Source organism: Pteropus medius, unplaced genomic scaffold, assembly GCF_902729225.1.
Source record: "Pteropus medius unplaced genomic scaffold, Ma_sr-lr_union100, whole genome shotgun sequence".
Classification (NCBI taxonomy): Eukaryota; Metazoa; Chordata; class Mammalia; order Chiroptera; family Pteropodidae; genus Pteropus; species Pteropus medius.
This window is the reverse complement of record NW_024349569.1, coordinates 612,011-628,338: the sequence shown is the minus strand read 5'-3', so window position 1 is coordinate 628,338 and position 16,328 is coordinate 612,011. Positions and strand designations below refer to the sequence as shown.

At 36.1% G+C, this 16,328-nt stretch overlaps 1 protein-coding gene across 6 annotated transcripts in view; it reads right to left on the bottom strand.

Moving 5' to 3' along the window:
* Positions 1–679: 679 nt before the first annotated feature.
* The window catches only part of ATM (ATM serine/threonine kinase), a 125,271-nt gene continuing 109,622 nt past the window's right edge, over positions 680–16,328 (bottom strand). For all 6 annotated transcript variants that reach the window (XM_039883165.1, XM_039883162.1, XM_039883166.1 and 3 more), the window contains 5 exons: positions 15,094–15,180; positions 9,680–9,794; positions 8,173–8,236; positions 4,036–4,172; positions 680–3,927 (listed from right to left, as the gene is read on the bottom strand). In XM_039883165.1, coding sequence (XP_039739099.1) covers positions 3,744–3,927; positions 4,036–4,172; positions 8,173–8,236; positions 9,680–9,794; positions 15,094–15,180 — 587 coding nt within the window. In that variant the 3' untranslated portion in view covers positions 680–3,743. The remainder of the gene's footprint in view (positions 3,928–4,035; positions 4,173–8,172; positions 8,237–9,679; positions 9,795–15,093; positions 15,181–16,328) is intronic.

The following is a 16,328-nucleotide window of genomic DNA, read 5'->3' as shown; positions in this document are numbered from 1 at the left end:
GTTTTCAGACATTGCTAATGTCCTCTGTGGAGGTGGAGAGTGGGGAAGCAAAATCAGCTCTCATTGGGAACCACTTCTTTAGAATCATACACTACATTAGTGTAGAAAGTAACTTTTGTACTTATAACTGTACATTAAAAATTATGCATGCTATGCTTTATGGGCAAAGTGAATTTTTAGGAAATAATTTTCATTATATAAGATTTCCACCATACTAAATTCTGAATCTAATCTTTGTGAAAACTTTGTACTGTTATTATACAAAATTCTTAAACTAGACAAAAAGCCTGAAACTCTGAAGAGGCCTGAATTTAAAAAAAAAAAAATATGTGGTACACAATCTTCACATTTAGGATATCAAGGTCTTTATATCTGTCAAATTCCAGTATATATCTTTTAAACTTTAGAAATGTCAACTAGATCACTCTCTAGGCCCAAAGAACATTCATTTGCCTTTTTGTCATGATGTAATCAAGGAAAACTACCAGACTAGACAGACACAGCATATCAGGCTGGTTCTGTGTAACAGCCTTCCCAGTTCACACTGCATTATAAGTTGCTCTTCTGTCCCGAAATGCTGACTATGCCCGCCTTGCTCACCGTTGTTTCCCTAGGATCCAGCACCACGTCTGGCATACGGAACATTCAAATATTTGAATAAGATGAACGAGTCTTAGCATATATTTTCTTTTAGAATTATTTATTCAAAATAGGTAACAGTACAACAGGAATCTGGTAACCATGTAGTACAGAAATACATTCAAAAGTACTAAAATAAATCTATATGAAATTTATCATTAAGAAGTCCAACGTTTTTCCTTTTTGCTTTTATTTGCTTTAGACTATATATAAATTTTTAGCATTTCTAAGTACATATACTATAATGACTATGAATTTATATACCTAATTAGGAAGATTCTTTGAGGTGTTATGACTAGCACAGAGAATGGCGGGAGGGCTATTATCTCCCTTAATCTGGACACGTGTTCAAAATGTAATTTATTAGCTTTTCTAGTAGCTTCTCACTTGGTTTCCACTGACCTTGTGAGCAACTGATTGATGATGCCTAGATTCTTTTCACCTGGAAGCTTTTTAAGTTAGATGTCCCTAAACTTGTACATTTGATTTACTATATTCTGACCTTGGAGAAGTTACCTTATTTCTCCAAACTTCACTTTCTCCAGGTATAAACTGGGAAAACATGACTAATCTTGCAAGAAATGCTACATATAATGTATGTTAGGTATTCAGCATATAACATATATGATTAATATTTTAGAAATCTAACCATTACTTATTTGTTCCCAGTAAATTTCAATCTTATCATTTCCAGTGTTCTGGCTTGTCAAAATCTTTTAGAATCCCAATTCTGTTACCTGTGAATCAGCTATTCCTCCTAGGTTTGTTATTTCAAATTTGGTAAACTTTTCAAAGCTGTTAATAAGAATATTTGAATAGGACAGGAACCTTATGGCACACCATTAAAGATTGAAGAGTGGACTCATGATGTTATTCAGTTCTTTGGATACATCAACCAGCAAGAATTAGTTACAAATTCATTTACCTATATTCTCATCTAATAATCATTTTTTATTCATCCATGAAGATTTCATAGCTTTCTTGAATAAAGACATTCCAAGTTTATTACATTCCCTTGATTCACTATAGTAATAAAACTGCCAATATACATTAAATATTCATTCAGGCAGCTTATAAGCAAAAGAGACACCAAGATAAGACTGTAACTTGAAATGAGAAATAAATTTAAGAATAGTTCTCCAAAAACCAAACTAAGAAATTTATAGTCCACAAAGTTCTGGAGATTGTTTTTGGAAGGAGGGGAAGATGGGGAGGTCAGATATGAGTGAGTGCTTGCCACTGGCCATAGACAGAAATGCTAACCCATTGTAAGAAATACCTGTTTACATAAACTGGTTACCTAAGGTACAAATAAGAGGAAAATTCAATTACCCATTTCTTCATCTCTGCAACTGAGATGAACATTTTCCTAAGAATAAAGGAGGAATTATATTCACCAATATACAAGTCAGTAGTTTTACTTGTTTACATGCTGACAGTATCGGGACAGAAAGGTGTTCCATATCTAGCTACATATCAAACTTGATATCTAAATCTTTCCTCTTCAATAAAACAGAAATGCTGGATAAAATATAAGAGACGTTCTTTCAAATGCCTAGCAGAACTTACAAGAAAATAAGAGGAAATCTTTAGGGAACTAAAAGAACAAAAATGAAGGGAACTGAAAACCAGAAAGCTAAATGTGTGAGCTGACATTCTAGCTCTCCTAGCATAATTTGCCCATCTCATTAACCTATGGGTTTCAGTTTTAACATCTATAAAGGGACTGATAAAACGTTGGACTTGCAGAAGGCAGTGGGTAGGAATTAAATCCACCTCCCCTTATGCCCATCATGAAGGTACAACACATAGACGCTGGCACTCTCAGAGAGAGTGGAGTCAATAAAACCAGCACAGGGAGATGATGAGGAAAAGTGTCTGTCTTGGCCTAGGAGTCTTCTCTCGGTAATTTATACTACTCTTGGGGTCTAGAAACCCCACAGCCAAGAAATTAACAGTGGTCCTTTGTCAGTGGGAATATGACATAAGGAGACACAAAACTTATTTGGAAGGGATTATTATTAACCCGGGTCACGTAAGATTCCCACAGAGAAAGCCCTGCTGAAAATAAGCTCATCTTTCAAAATTACAAAATACGTAAATAAGCAGTCTACCAAATATAAGAATCAACAGATACAAACAACAGGAAATTGATTTAATAGAGCTATTAGAGAAACTATAAAATAAGGATGTTTAAAGTGACTAGTGACATAAAAAAAATTGAAAAGTTAAAAAAAACAACTAGACACTATGAATCAATAGGCAGATCTGAAGAATGATATGTAGCTAGAAACTAAAAAACAATTTTTGAAAGAAGCAACCCAATGATTAGTTTAAAAAGATACCTGACAAGAGAGTTCATGAACCAGAAGACAGGTATCACAGAAAGATCAATGGAAAAAACAGAAGGGCTTAAAAGACAGAGAACAGAATGAAGAGGACCAATATATATCTTTTAAAAATAGTAGTCATACTAACTGGGTTTTTGAAATTTGTTCTCCATAACATGACAACTGTATGATTCAGTAACACTGCTACTGAAAATCCAAACATATTTCTTAAATACTAATTTGTTTCCAACATTGCTTCTTATTTTTAAGGTAGCTTTACCATGATATAGAGATGGTTACGATTTTCAAGTTTTTTCTTCCTTTTATGTATTAATATCAAATAATTTATCATTCATATATAATAATCTCTGAGAAATAAATTTTAACTAAAAACCATCTCAAAATTAGCAGTATCTTTATTTGTTCTAATTCATACTGAAGGAGAAACCGCCGGTGATGTTCCTATGCTCCTGCTGCTTCCGTTTTCAGCTAAAGTGTGACTACTGAAAACGATACAAGAATGTACTTAAGAAGGAAAAATGTTTAGCCTAAAAGTAGAGCATGCATGACAATTATTTCTAAAGTAAGAGAGATGTTTCTTGAGACTGTCAAAGCATTTTTTGGTTATTGAAGCAAGTATTAAACATTTAAAAAAAAAACAGTAAGTAGTTCACTTAATATTAATACCTATTCAAAGTACACGGGTGGGTTAAAAATGAAGGCCAAAATGTATTTTCAAAAGGCTGAATTCAAGGGTAATTCGTATGCTGAATATCACACCCAAGCTTTCCATCCTGGGAAAAGTCGGCTGAGATTTTTGGGGTCCATGGCTTGTTGTATGAGCAAATTCACCTGTCCACCCACACTGAGCACGGTTCCCTCCTCCACTCCTTTCAGTTTCTCTTGCAGTCTCATCAAAACACGTTCAGCTACTTTGTTGAAACTCTGGTCAGTATCACTAATGACAAAAACACAAAGGTCTTAATGAAGTAAAACAGTTTAAAGGGAGTTAGGAATAGGAAAATCTGAACAATTGAGAATAGGTCTTTCCTAAAATACTGCTCACCTGAGATTTCGTTTGCATTCTTGGTGAGCTGCATTTGGAGTTGAGTGGAGCTCAGTTTCATCTTCTAGCCTCTGCTGTAAATACAAAGCTTTCAAAGGATTCATGGTCCAGTCAAAGAGAGGATCATACAGGAGGACCTAGAGAGAGAGAACATATGTATTAGAAGAAGAATGTGTATTTTGATGATGTATTTAGAAACAATAGATCACAATGATAAGAACAGCAGAGGCCAGTCACATGGTAGTTGACTGAGAGGGAGGAGCAAACTTATTGCACACGCTTCTTGCTTCCTTATGGAGGAAGCTATACTAGCACAATGCTCTGGCTTCAGACCCCATTCTGAATTCATCCTTCCTCCATGGTTGGGGGCGATGACAACCCTTTACTCATGTTTTCTGACTGGGTGAAACTAATCTATTAAAAGGAAATAAGCATTAGTCGTTTCCTTTCCTTCTCTCTCTCTTCTTGACCAGTAGAGTCCTGGGTAAGAGTATTTGCTTTGCAGGCCCAGTTCTCCCTCAGGTGGGCTGTACCAGGGGACTGGTTAGGTTATGGGAGTTAGACAGCACTAGCAAGCCTACTTGGAACTCACTCCCAAGCCATGTTCTCCAACAGTTTTATCAGTAACGAACCTGACATTCTGATCTGTATCCTATTTCTAAGGCTCCTTCTTTTTCTCTCAATTAGTTTTAATTTTGTATGGAGAAAAAAAGGTTATAATCTATTGGAAGCTCATCAAAACCCAAGGTCAAGTGCTGTGGTTGGCATTTTGAGATATATGTGGAGAAGAATTTGAATACCAAAATAACTGGCATGGCCAGAGTAAGTGGCTTTAAGTCTTACATTTTAATAAGTGAGGTCATAAGGAATTTTTGACCCTGGTAATTCAAAACAGCTAACTGCCTTTGGCATCTATAAGCACAGAACTTTTTTAAAAATAGGCCTTAGCAAATGCTTACCATACAGGTCTTACGAATAAGTGAAGACTCAATTCCAGGGATGAGTGATGCTGCAGGATATTCCAGCATTATAAAGTTAGAACACTTATCTGCCTTCGCTGTGTTTCTCAGCAGGTCTGCAGGCTGGGACTATAAAATGCCTTTAGCATTACATATTTAATTGCAGAATGTGAACCAGATCAGCAGCACCAAAATCTCGTCATCTGCTTATGCTGTTTTGAGTGCCCTCCAGGGCCATTATAAACTGTGGAGGGACTGACTTTGAATATATGTGGTTTGTCCCTAATTCACTGTTCCTATGTGACTTCAAGTTGAGCACTGACATGGCTTTAGATTTCAGAGATCCAAACCAGTTTCACCCACAAAAGGGAGGTATATTTATTAAATCAACTAATGAAAAGGAATGGAGGCCGCAGTTATAAAGAGACTATATTGTCTTCTTGCATTGAAGTAGAGAAACAACACAATTAAATTATTTCAAACCCAAGGGCTTGTAATAGGATTCATATTGCAAATTATGGAATCAAGGAAGAAATGGAATAATTTGAAAAATATAGTCTTAGTATCAGAACAAAAGTGGTTGAATGAAAACAATAAAGGAATAAAAACTGATTAAGCTAGAGCAAGGTTTCTCAATCTTGGCACTACTGACATTTTGGGGCTGGGTACTTCTTTGTTGAAGGAGCCATCCTGTGCACAGGATGCTTAGTGGCCTCCCTAGTCTAAACCCACTAAATGTGAACAGTATCCTTACCCTCCGGCCCCCAGATACGACAACCAAATATGTCTTTAGACATTGCCAACTATCCTCTAGGGGACAAAATTGCTCTTGACAAAACCAATGAGTTAAAAGAAGTGCTTTCCTTAGTAGAACTGATAAATCTTGGAGGACAGAATAGTCTGTTATGAAGAAAGAGATCTTGAAGGCCAGAAAAGTTACATATACTGAGAGGGAAAGGGAAGTGCACCCAAATCGAAGTGCTCTTAAAGAGGGATGTAGGAAGTGAGATGTTTTAATTGCTATTAGATCAGAAACAGTGACTGCAGCTCGATGAAACCTAACATAGGAAAAGTAATGCATACAAGAGAGGAGCCTGGAATGGCAATCCACAGGATTGGGGTTCACACTGCTATTGAGAAGCGCCCTCCTAAAGCTGAAGACACAAAGTCCACAGTAAGCTCAACTGGGAAACTACTCTTGAAGACTGGGACAACCAAATCAAATGATTTCAGGAAATTTGGACAGAGGCAAGATTGTGTTGATAGGTGTAAAATACACAAAGCATTAGAGGGTGAGCTTTAAGTGACATGGTTCTTGTAGGTAGAGATGCAAATCACTTCTCAGGCTCAAAACCCTCCACAGTTTCCATCTCACTCAGTAAAATCTAAAGTCCTCATGATGGTATAGGACCTCTAGGTGAGCTGGCCACTATTGCTTCTCTAATTTGATATCCTACCACTATTTAAAGAATGAGGTTCATGAGCAATTTGGCATTTAACTAATAAAACTTTTGAGATCTTAAAGGAATGGATTCCATTGGGGTATTAAGAGAAATCAATAAATTATCTCCTTTTCCCCTGCCCAGGTTCAGAACGATTTAGTCAGACGGATGGAGATCAGAGTCAGCATTGGTAGCGGAGGAGCGAGGGCCAGACTGGCCTGCTGTTGGTGCTCCCTCAGTGTCTCTCTGCTGTCTTAACCTTGGGACATCCTACCGAGTCGGGGTTTGGGCCTGTGGAGCATACACACTTCATCAAGCTCTTCCAGAAAGTGTTAACTCAGGATAAAGCTGCTGAAGGAACCTCCAAATCTACCCAGGCAAAAAAAAAAAATCTTTCTTAGTGATACTGAGCAGAGTAAAATACTGGTGAATATGTTAAACTTCTTTGGATCTTAAATTAATTTGAAAAGTTTGAATTTCTTTGTCTTAAATGCAAAAGGGCAAAAACTTGGTTCTTACTGCAGAACCAATGGCAAACTAATAAATGACATATATGAACATAATTTGAAAGGGGAAAAAGAAAAAGGAATGCATTTTCATTCGGACTTAGGACAGCATAGCCTTGTATTTAAATTTATCAACATCCTGTTGGGACCCATTTCAAGACCCCCTTTGTAGCAAAAATCTGTAGTCTGCCATCAGCAGCCTAAAGAACTATAGAAAGACATCTGATTTATAACAGTGACAAGGGACCACTCTAACAGTCTTAATTTCACCCTCCCTGGGATAGGCCCATCCTTGTTGATGACAGGCTTAATGGTTAATTCCAGTGAATTATGACAGCGATTCTCCTCCCTGGCTGCACAGTAGGAGAGCTTTCAAAAAAATACAAATGTTCCTGCCCCATTCCTACAAATTTGGTTAGAATTTGGTCAGCATCAATATTTCTGAAAGCAGTACAGGTGTTAATAACGTGCAGCTGGATCCAGCACCACCAGGTTAGAGGAACAAAAGCTGAAGAATGTAAGGGAGGCATGCCTACACTCTAACCTACCTTGTTTCCCTGTGGAGGAAACACTTCCGATCTCTTACCCACAGACCCTGTACGGGGAAGGGGGGGGCGGGGCAGGGGTGACTGGCTGCCTCAGGTACTGTTCTCACTGGGTAAAGCTAAGGTCCTAAGTCCTGGAAATCTGCTCGACTCCCTTCCCTTTCTGCCCTGTTCAACATGAGGCAGTGAGCCTGATGAAGTGTGTATGCTCCACAGGCCCAAACTCAGACTCGGTAGGATGTCCCAAGGTTAAGACAGCAGAGAGACACTGAGGGAGCACCAACAGCAGGCCAGTCTGGCCCTCGCTCCTCAGCCATGTTCCTCCGCTACCAATGCTGACTCTGATCTCCATCCGTCTGACTAAATCGTTCTGAACCTGGGCAGGGGAAAAGGAGATAATTTATTGATTTCTCTTAATACCCCAATGGAATCTATTCTGAAAACAATTAAAACAAGATATCTAAGATGTAAAAGTGTTAATTTATGTATAAGAGATGACTTACTATGCTGTAACATTATAAAATTGAGGGGACTAGAGGCATTTGAAAACCACTGTTTAATGATGTGTGCAAACACCTCCCCTCCTGCTGCCTAGCATCATTCTAACCAAATGAAGCACTGATCCTCAAATCAGTGACTTTCTAACAAGATAGAGAAATAAAGATTTCCTTATAATATACTTTACCTCTACAATGGTTAACAGGGTTTCCTGAGAGTTTCTCATAACCTCCATGGTTTTCTCACAGCATCTACAAACACAATAGGGATTTTGTTACACACTAACGTTTTCAACATATCTCTATTTACCTATCATCTATTTATCTTCATGTATAGTAGGCTGAGACTGTCCTTATTAATAATTCCAAAATTAATATCTCAAAGAGCACAGTATTTGGCAGAGTATGCTTTTAGTAGATGTTTCTGAAATGAATACAAATATGTATGTAAATGAACAGAACACAGAACCAGAAATAAACCCTTATATGGTCACTTTACAACAAGGAAGCAAGAATATACAATGGGGAATGACAGCCTCTTCAATAAATGGTGTTGGGGAAACTGGACAGATATATGCAAAAAATAAATAAAATTGGACAACGTTCTTACCAAAATAAACTCAAATGGATTAAAAGACTTAAATGTAAGTCCTAAAACCATAAAACTCTTAGAAGAAAACAAAGGCATTTAACTCTTTGACATCAGTCTTAGCAATAGTTTTTTTTTAATGTATCTCCTCAGGAAACAGCAACAAAGGCTGTTAGACAGACCTACAGGGTATTATCCTAGTGAAATAAGTCATACAGAAAAAGACAAATAGCGTATAATTTCACTTACATGCGAAATTAAAAAAAAATATATGAACAAAACAAAACAAAACAGACTCACAGATACATAGAACAAATTGATGGTTGCCAGAGGGAGAGGAATAGGGGGATGGGTGAAAAAGGTGACAGGGATTAAGAGGTACAAGCTTCCGGTTATAACATAAATAAGTCACAGGGATATAATGTACAGCACAGGGAACATAGTCAATAATATCGTAATCTTTGAATGGTGACCTATGGCTACTAGATCACACAGTAAGGTATATAAAGATCAAAAGCCTATGTTGTATACCTAAAACTAACATAACATGGTATGTCAATGATACTTTAATTTTAAAAAATGTGAATATAAGCTTAGCATTTATAAGAAATAACACAATACTATGAAATATTTCTTTCAATCATTAATTACTACAGTTTTAGTTTACTTTGAATAGAACCTGCCCCATTAAAAGCTGAGTACATAGTTTTCCCGATGTTGGGAAAACTACAGGGGACTGCAGAGTCCTTTTAGCAGGCACTGGTAGTGGATCATAAGCACCTTTAGGACAGTTTACATGCCCAACAATGAGCGCACAAAGGAGTTCTGAGCAGTAAGCTGAACGAGCTAGCTAGCACAGAGGCATTAAAGTTAAAGGCAGGCTGCTTCTGGAGGAGGTTGGGAAGGACAGACAGTATGTATGTTATATTGGGTGAGGTCCCAGGGAATCTGAAAGAAGGGGAAACTATTACTATTTTTACCCAAGGTCTTTTCCTTACTACTGGCAAAGCACTATTATATTGAATTCTATAATCTATAGAAATCAATAATCCAAATAATTTTGACACCAAAAATCATCTGCTCTACCTTACCTTATTATCGCTTACCTTCTGAAAACACCTTCAACACCAGTAATGCCCATACCATCCACAATATCTCTGGTGAGTCTAAAAGGAACTGTTTCAGGAGTAGGAAGGATTTTACCCTGTTCAAAAGCAACTCCTAAAGTAAAAAACACAAGGTTAGGAGGTTCCATAGCTGACTTACCTCCCAACTGGCACATGAACTTTACAGAGGTACCAAATAATCTGTCACCTATATCCTATCAGTAGTTTACAACACAGTAGTTTATTCTATTTATTCTATTTCTGCCCTGCCTGCCTTCCTTATCTCCACCATAGTCAAGGAGATCGACCTCAAATTTAAAAAAATAACTACTTCTTGACATAGAGAAATCTAGATTAAAGGTTGACTTTTAAAAATGAAGTAGTTATGGGTAGAATTTAAAATGCAGATGTATACGTGTGTCAACTTATTTAAATATACATATATTATAGTTTTATATATATTTAAATTTTAAGTAAAAATTTTTTAGGTAATTATAGATTTCATATGCAGTTAATCAAATATAAAGCACAAAAATCCTCCCATATAACTTATATTCATTTTCCCCCAACAGTAACATCTTGCAAAACTATAGTACGACATCACAATATCAATGTCAGGATATTGACACTGATACAGTCAAGACACAGAAAATCTCCATCACTACAAGCATCCCTCATGCTGCCCATTTATAGCTAGCTACACCTACTTCCCCTACCATGGTCTACCTCTGCCCCCCGTTCTCCAGCAATCGCTAATCTGTTCTCCATTTTTATAATTTTGTCATTTCACCTATGTTATATAATGAAACCAAACAGTATGTAGCCTTTTGGAATTAGCTTTTTTCACCCAACATAATTCTCTGGAGAATCGTCCAAATTGTTGCATATATCAGTACTTCGTTCCTTTGTATTATTGAGTAGTACTCCATGGTATGGATGTAACAGTTTGTTTTTACCCATTTAAAGGACATCTGAACTGTTTCCAGTTGGGAGCTATTACGAATACAGCTACTATAAACATTTGTGGTACAGGTGAACATCTTTTTGTGTGCTTATTTGCTGAAATATCTGTTTATGCCTTTTGCCCATTTAATAACTGGATTGTTTCTGTTCCTTTTTGTTGTTGTTGTTGAGTTTTGAGAGTTCTTATGGACTGTGCTTTTGGTGTCAAATCTAAGAACTCTTTGTCAAACCCTAGTTGAAGATTTTCTCATGTTTTTTTTTCCCCTCTGTTGTTCAGATGTGGTAATTTCTACTGTTCTTCATGTTCACTAATTCTTTCTCTTGTCCTCTCATTCTGTTATTAAGCCTATGTACTGAGTTTTTAAAGTTTAATTATTGTGTTTTCCTATTCTAAAATTTTCATCTGGTTCTCTTTTATATCTTCTATTTCTATGCTGGGACTATTTCTGTGCTGAGACTTAACTATATTTTCACTTGCTTCAAGCATGTTTGTAATAGCTCCTTGAAACATTTTTATGATGGTTGCTTCAAAATCTTTGTCAGATAATTCTAACATCTTTATCAGCTCAGTGTTGACACCCAGCAATTGTTTTTCATTCAAAGTGAAATTTTCTTTATTGACATATGATTTTCAATTAAAGAGAATCTCTTAAATATTATGTTATAAGACTCTGGATCTTATTTAAATTCCTGCTGCTTTGGGAGTTGCTACCTTGTTACTGCTAAGTGGTGGCCGAAGACCACGTTTCCCACTTGGCTTCCACAGACGTCAAAGGGGAAAGGGGCTCCTTGCTACAGTGTGGTGAGGCTGGAAGTCCAGGCTCCCCACATGGTTTGACATGTTTAAAACATGACAGCAATAGAATAAGAATATGAAGGCTTGAAGAAAATTTAAGACTATGACAAATGCATTTGTATTAGATAAGTTTCATCAATTAATAAATTTCACTGTATTATAGCACTGGCAAAAAGAAATAATAAGTGCAATAAATGCCTTGTTAAAAAAATACCATGTTATTGGCTAAATTATTAGCATGCAGTGACTCTAATTAACACGATTATACGCTTGCCAACTTGCTTTTAGGGCTTATAGGGTTTCCAGACATCACAGGGTGGGTTGGAGCAGGGGGGCGGAGGGAGGAAGGTTGGGAAATACAAACAAGAATGTAAACAGCATAAATGATACAGTGATACAGTCTAACATATTGTTATTAGAGTCCCAGAAAGAGGGCCCTACGATACTATGACTAATAGAACACAGTGGAAGTGACACTGTGCCAGCTGTAGGCCAAGCCTTTAGCTTTCACTTCCTTCTTCTTAGAGCCCTGAGATGGGGTCTAAGAAGTCCAGGTCACTCTGCTGGACAGAGAGGCCACATGGAGGAGTACTGAAGCGTCAAACATGTAAGTGAAAAAGCCATCTTAGACTCTGGCACAGCTCAGTCTTCGGATGACTCCAGCCCCAGCTGCTGACGGCAACTGCACGAAAGACCCTAAGTGAGAATTTCCCAGCTGACTATGAGAGATAATAACTGTAGTTTTAAGCTACTAAATTTGGGGGTGGTTTGTTATACAGCAACAGATAACCAAAGAGATACACACAGAAGTGTACAAATCATCTAGCCATCCAAGTGTATGGCTAACAGATTTTACAAACCATGTAACCAGCATTCCAGAAGCTCCTCTTTACCTCTCTACCAACCAGTAACCAACTCTTCAAAAGGTCACCGCTACCCTGACTTCTAACACCGTAGATTAATTTTACCAGGTTCTGTATTTTATAGAAATGGAATTATACAGAATGTACTCCTTTGTATCTGGATTTTTTCACTTAGCATTATATTTGAGTCTTCCATGTTGTGTGTGGTTATAATTCATTCAATCTCATTGTTATATAGTATTCCATTTTACGAAAATACTATAATTATTCATCCATTCTACTTATGATGGGTGTTTGAGCTATTATGAATAGCATTGCTATGAACATTCTTATACACGTGTGCATTTCTATTGCAGTGAAACTGCTAGGTCATAAGACATGCACAAGCTCAGCTTTAGAAGATAATGCCAAACAGTATTCCAAAGTGGTTGTACCAATTATCCTTCTCATTTTTAGATGCTTTTAGCATAGCTTGGACAGAAGGTGGCATACTCCTATCTCTACTCTGCAGTTTCCAGACCACTGCCTTTTCCTTCTCATGTAAAATCTCACTCCTCTACTGAGGTTCCTACTTTCTGGATCTAGTGACCCCATTCATTCTCATTATTATACCCCAACCTTTCTCTTCAATTCACTGAATGCTGCTATGGACCTAGCTCACAAACTTCAATTCTGTGCCAACTCTGGAATTCATTCTGGGTAAAACCACATAAAATCCTTGATCTTCCTTGGTCTAATGAAATTCAATTTACTCTTAATTTACTCAAGTCATTTATATGGATTATACTGTAGAATTTATAATTTCTTAAAACTGTACTTTCTTAGAAATCTTAAATTCTACATTTTTAATAAAAACCTCTTCTCCTTCTACACACTTATTATATTAAATAGTTGTCAAACTCATTGAGATTTCTAGTCTATTTGCCTCTCTTCCCTACTTGGCTCAGAAAATAGACTGCAAGGCTGATCACTCCCTTGCCTCTCCACCTACCATTTCAAACTAAAATCCCAGGATGCTGAGGGCTACTGGAAGAAATCATATGATGACACTATTGGCCCTACTATAAATTTGGGATTATCAACTTAGGAAAGTGACCCTTAAACTGCTTAGCATGTCTTTTACTTGTCTCTTTCTATGACTCTTGGTCTCATTTCTATGCTATCTGTTTTAGAATTTTATTGTTCTATTTTTAAGACCAATTATCATCCCTCCAATTCTTAGCAAATAAACATGCTTTCTTTTTCTCAGAAAAAACAGAACAGCAATTATAATTTCCTTCAAATTCTTTCCCAACTTTAGATTTTCCTACTAGCACTCATCCTTTTTTCTTCTCTGAGCAGAAAAGGTGACATACCTCCAATGTAAAGCCAACTCTACCCCTTCACATACTTTATAATTTCCCTTGCTATTTTTAATTACCTTTGTCTCTTTCCTGTATCTTATCGATATCTAATATGTTCATGCCTCTCATATTAAACATTCAAAACAAAAAAAAAACAAAAAAAGGCAAACATGTATCTCATCTTCTCATCTCTGTAGCAAATTTCTCTATCCTTCCCTTCATCTTTACACTTCTTGAAGAACAATTCCACATACTTAGTCTATATATCTTTAATTTCCATTCAGCCCTTGCCTTTTCACAGTCTCACTTCATCCATTCTATCTAAAGGTTACTTTCTAGACCTCTAAGATTGATTAATTGTTAAATTCAAAGGCCTATTTTCAGCAATCATCTTATTTGACCTTTCTGTATCAGATACTAAGCACTTCTTTATGAAAATTTTTCCTCCCTTGGTTTCCAAGGTATCTCCACCTTTTAGTTTCCATGACTTCTTGTTTATTCTCATTCTGACTCAGCCTTTTCAATGCTGGCATTCCTTATGATTCTATCCTTAGTCCTCTTTATCCAGGCTGATGTATAACATCAGAAACTCTTCTAGTCCAACGACTTCAACTGAAATCTATTTGCTGAAAATTCTACATCTCGTCATTTTGCTCTCTTATGTGTTAAATTGCCTACTCCACTTGGAAATCCCATTAATACCTCAAAACAATGTGCAAAACTAAACAGCTTTTTTATTCTTTACAAAACCGGTGTTTCTTAGTAAGAAACTTCAGTTATCCTGGAGTTCCCTCTCTTACTGATTCCACATCTACTATCACTGATACAGGTTACTACAAAAATGTCCCCCAAATCCAATGCCTGGTCTTTACAACCATAGTCTAAATCTTCAACTTCTCTTGTCTAAACTATTTTAATATCCATTAACCTGTTTTCCTGCTGCCACTACTGCTCCCAAATTAATTTCCAATAATCAAATCTAATCCTGCTTATTTAAGTCCTACTTAAATACATCTTCATTTATTTTCCATCGTTTAGCAGTTTAAAGTTGAAACTCCTTAGCCTGGCTTTTTACAGTCTAATGACAATCTATCCGTCAAGCTACTCATCTACGTGCAAACTTTACTCTAGCCACACTGAATGTCTCCCCATTCCTACAACGTGCTTCATTAGCCCTCCTTTCACATCTGCTTTATCTTCTGTCTGGATTATACAGCCTTTCTTTCTTTAAGACCTGGCTTAAATGTCACTTCTAGTAAATTTCACTCATTATCCCAGGCAGAGTTAGCTACTCACTCCACCAGCACTATTTATGCTTTTTACTTTTTAAAATATTTACTGCTTTGATTATCTATCTCCCTAATACCTGATTATCCTGGTAGGCAAACAACATTTCTAGATGACTAAGTATTTATTAAATAGAATAAAAATATATGTTTGATTACTTACCTAAATCTATATGTACAAGTTCTGCTGACTGTTCATTTATCAAAATATTCTGTACATGTCTATCACCAAGTCCAAGTATGTAACCAACTGGAAAAAAAACAACCTGAAATCACTGATATCGTTTATTTCTGTAACAAATTTAGCCATAATTTCAACTAATATCACTGACTCTGTATAATTTTTAAGTAGCTAAGGCTTTTTAGCCAACTTAAAGGAAATCATGTACATCACTGGCCATTTTGAGTTTAAGTCAAATCATGCTAGCTATTTTCATTTATATTGAATTTTACAAATGCTAGATGATTTGTTAAAAAGTTTTCCCTTTGCTAATAAAAACACGTTAAAAATTATTAGTGATTCAAAAATTGGTGTGGTTAAAGTTGAGATTATTTACCAGGGCCAAAGCAGAGCATTATATACAGTCAAATATATATTGAGTATACTTTTAAACTGAGAAGCCGAGGAGTAGATTCTTCATTTTTCAGAGAAACTTTTTCTGCTTGATGAATTATATTTAACACAAATTAATCATTAATTCATTTCATCAGGTATATATCCAGAAAAAACTGCATTTCTATTTTTAAGACAGAGGATAACAAGGCTTAAAATGCTTTTAACCTAATGAAAGACACTACACGTGGTGTTATAGAAAAGACACTGAATGCTTGAGTGCCTGGTGAGCTCTGTCATTAAGTGGGCTTACTTTCTTGTTTATAAACTAAATCAGCTGAATCGGATTACTGATTCCCAATATAGAAAAAAAGAAAGCATTTCATAATTACCTAAAACTTTCCCAAAATATACATGCCCTTGCCTTCCTGGGGATATGGTATGTAAGTGATTGAGGAAGTGGTCTTTAGTTAAAAATCAATACATTAAAAGAGCTTTGATGTTCTTGTTATTTCTCATACTCTAAGATTTTGTTAATTGACCTATCTAGTCTAAACTCTTAGAAATTAAAAAAAAAGTCAAAATATATGTTGTACACTGAATATTTAAACATATCATTATTTCTATTCTGCCCAAAAATTCTATTAAACAGAATCAATCACTGGGTGACAATATCATGGTATTATAAAGGTTCTGTGCAGAAGAACAACAATAATTAAAGGAAATAACTTAAATGGGGTCATCATGGTTTTATTATTTTCCAAGGAAAATCTCAGAAAATAATATAGTGAATTCAGAAAAAGAAAAATAAGCTACATTCACTATTAAACAAAAAAGAATAATAA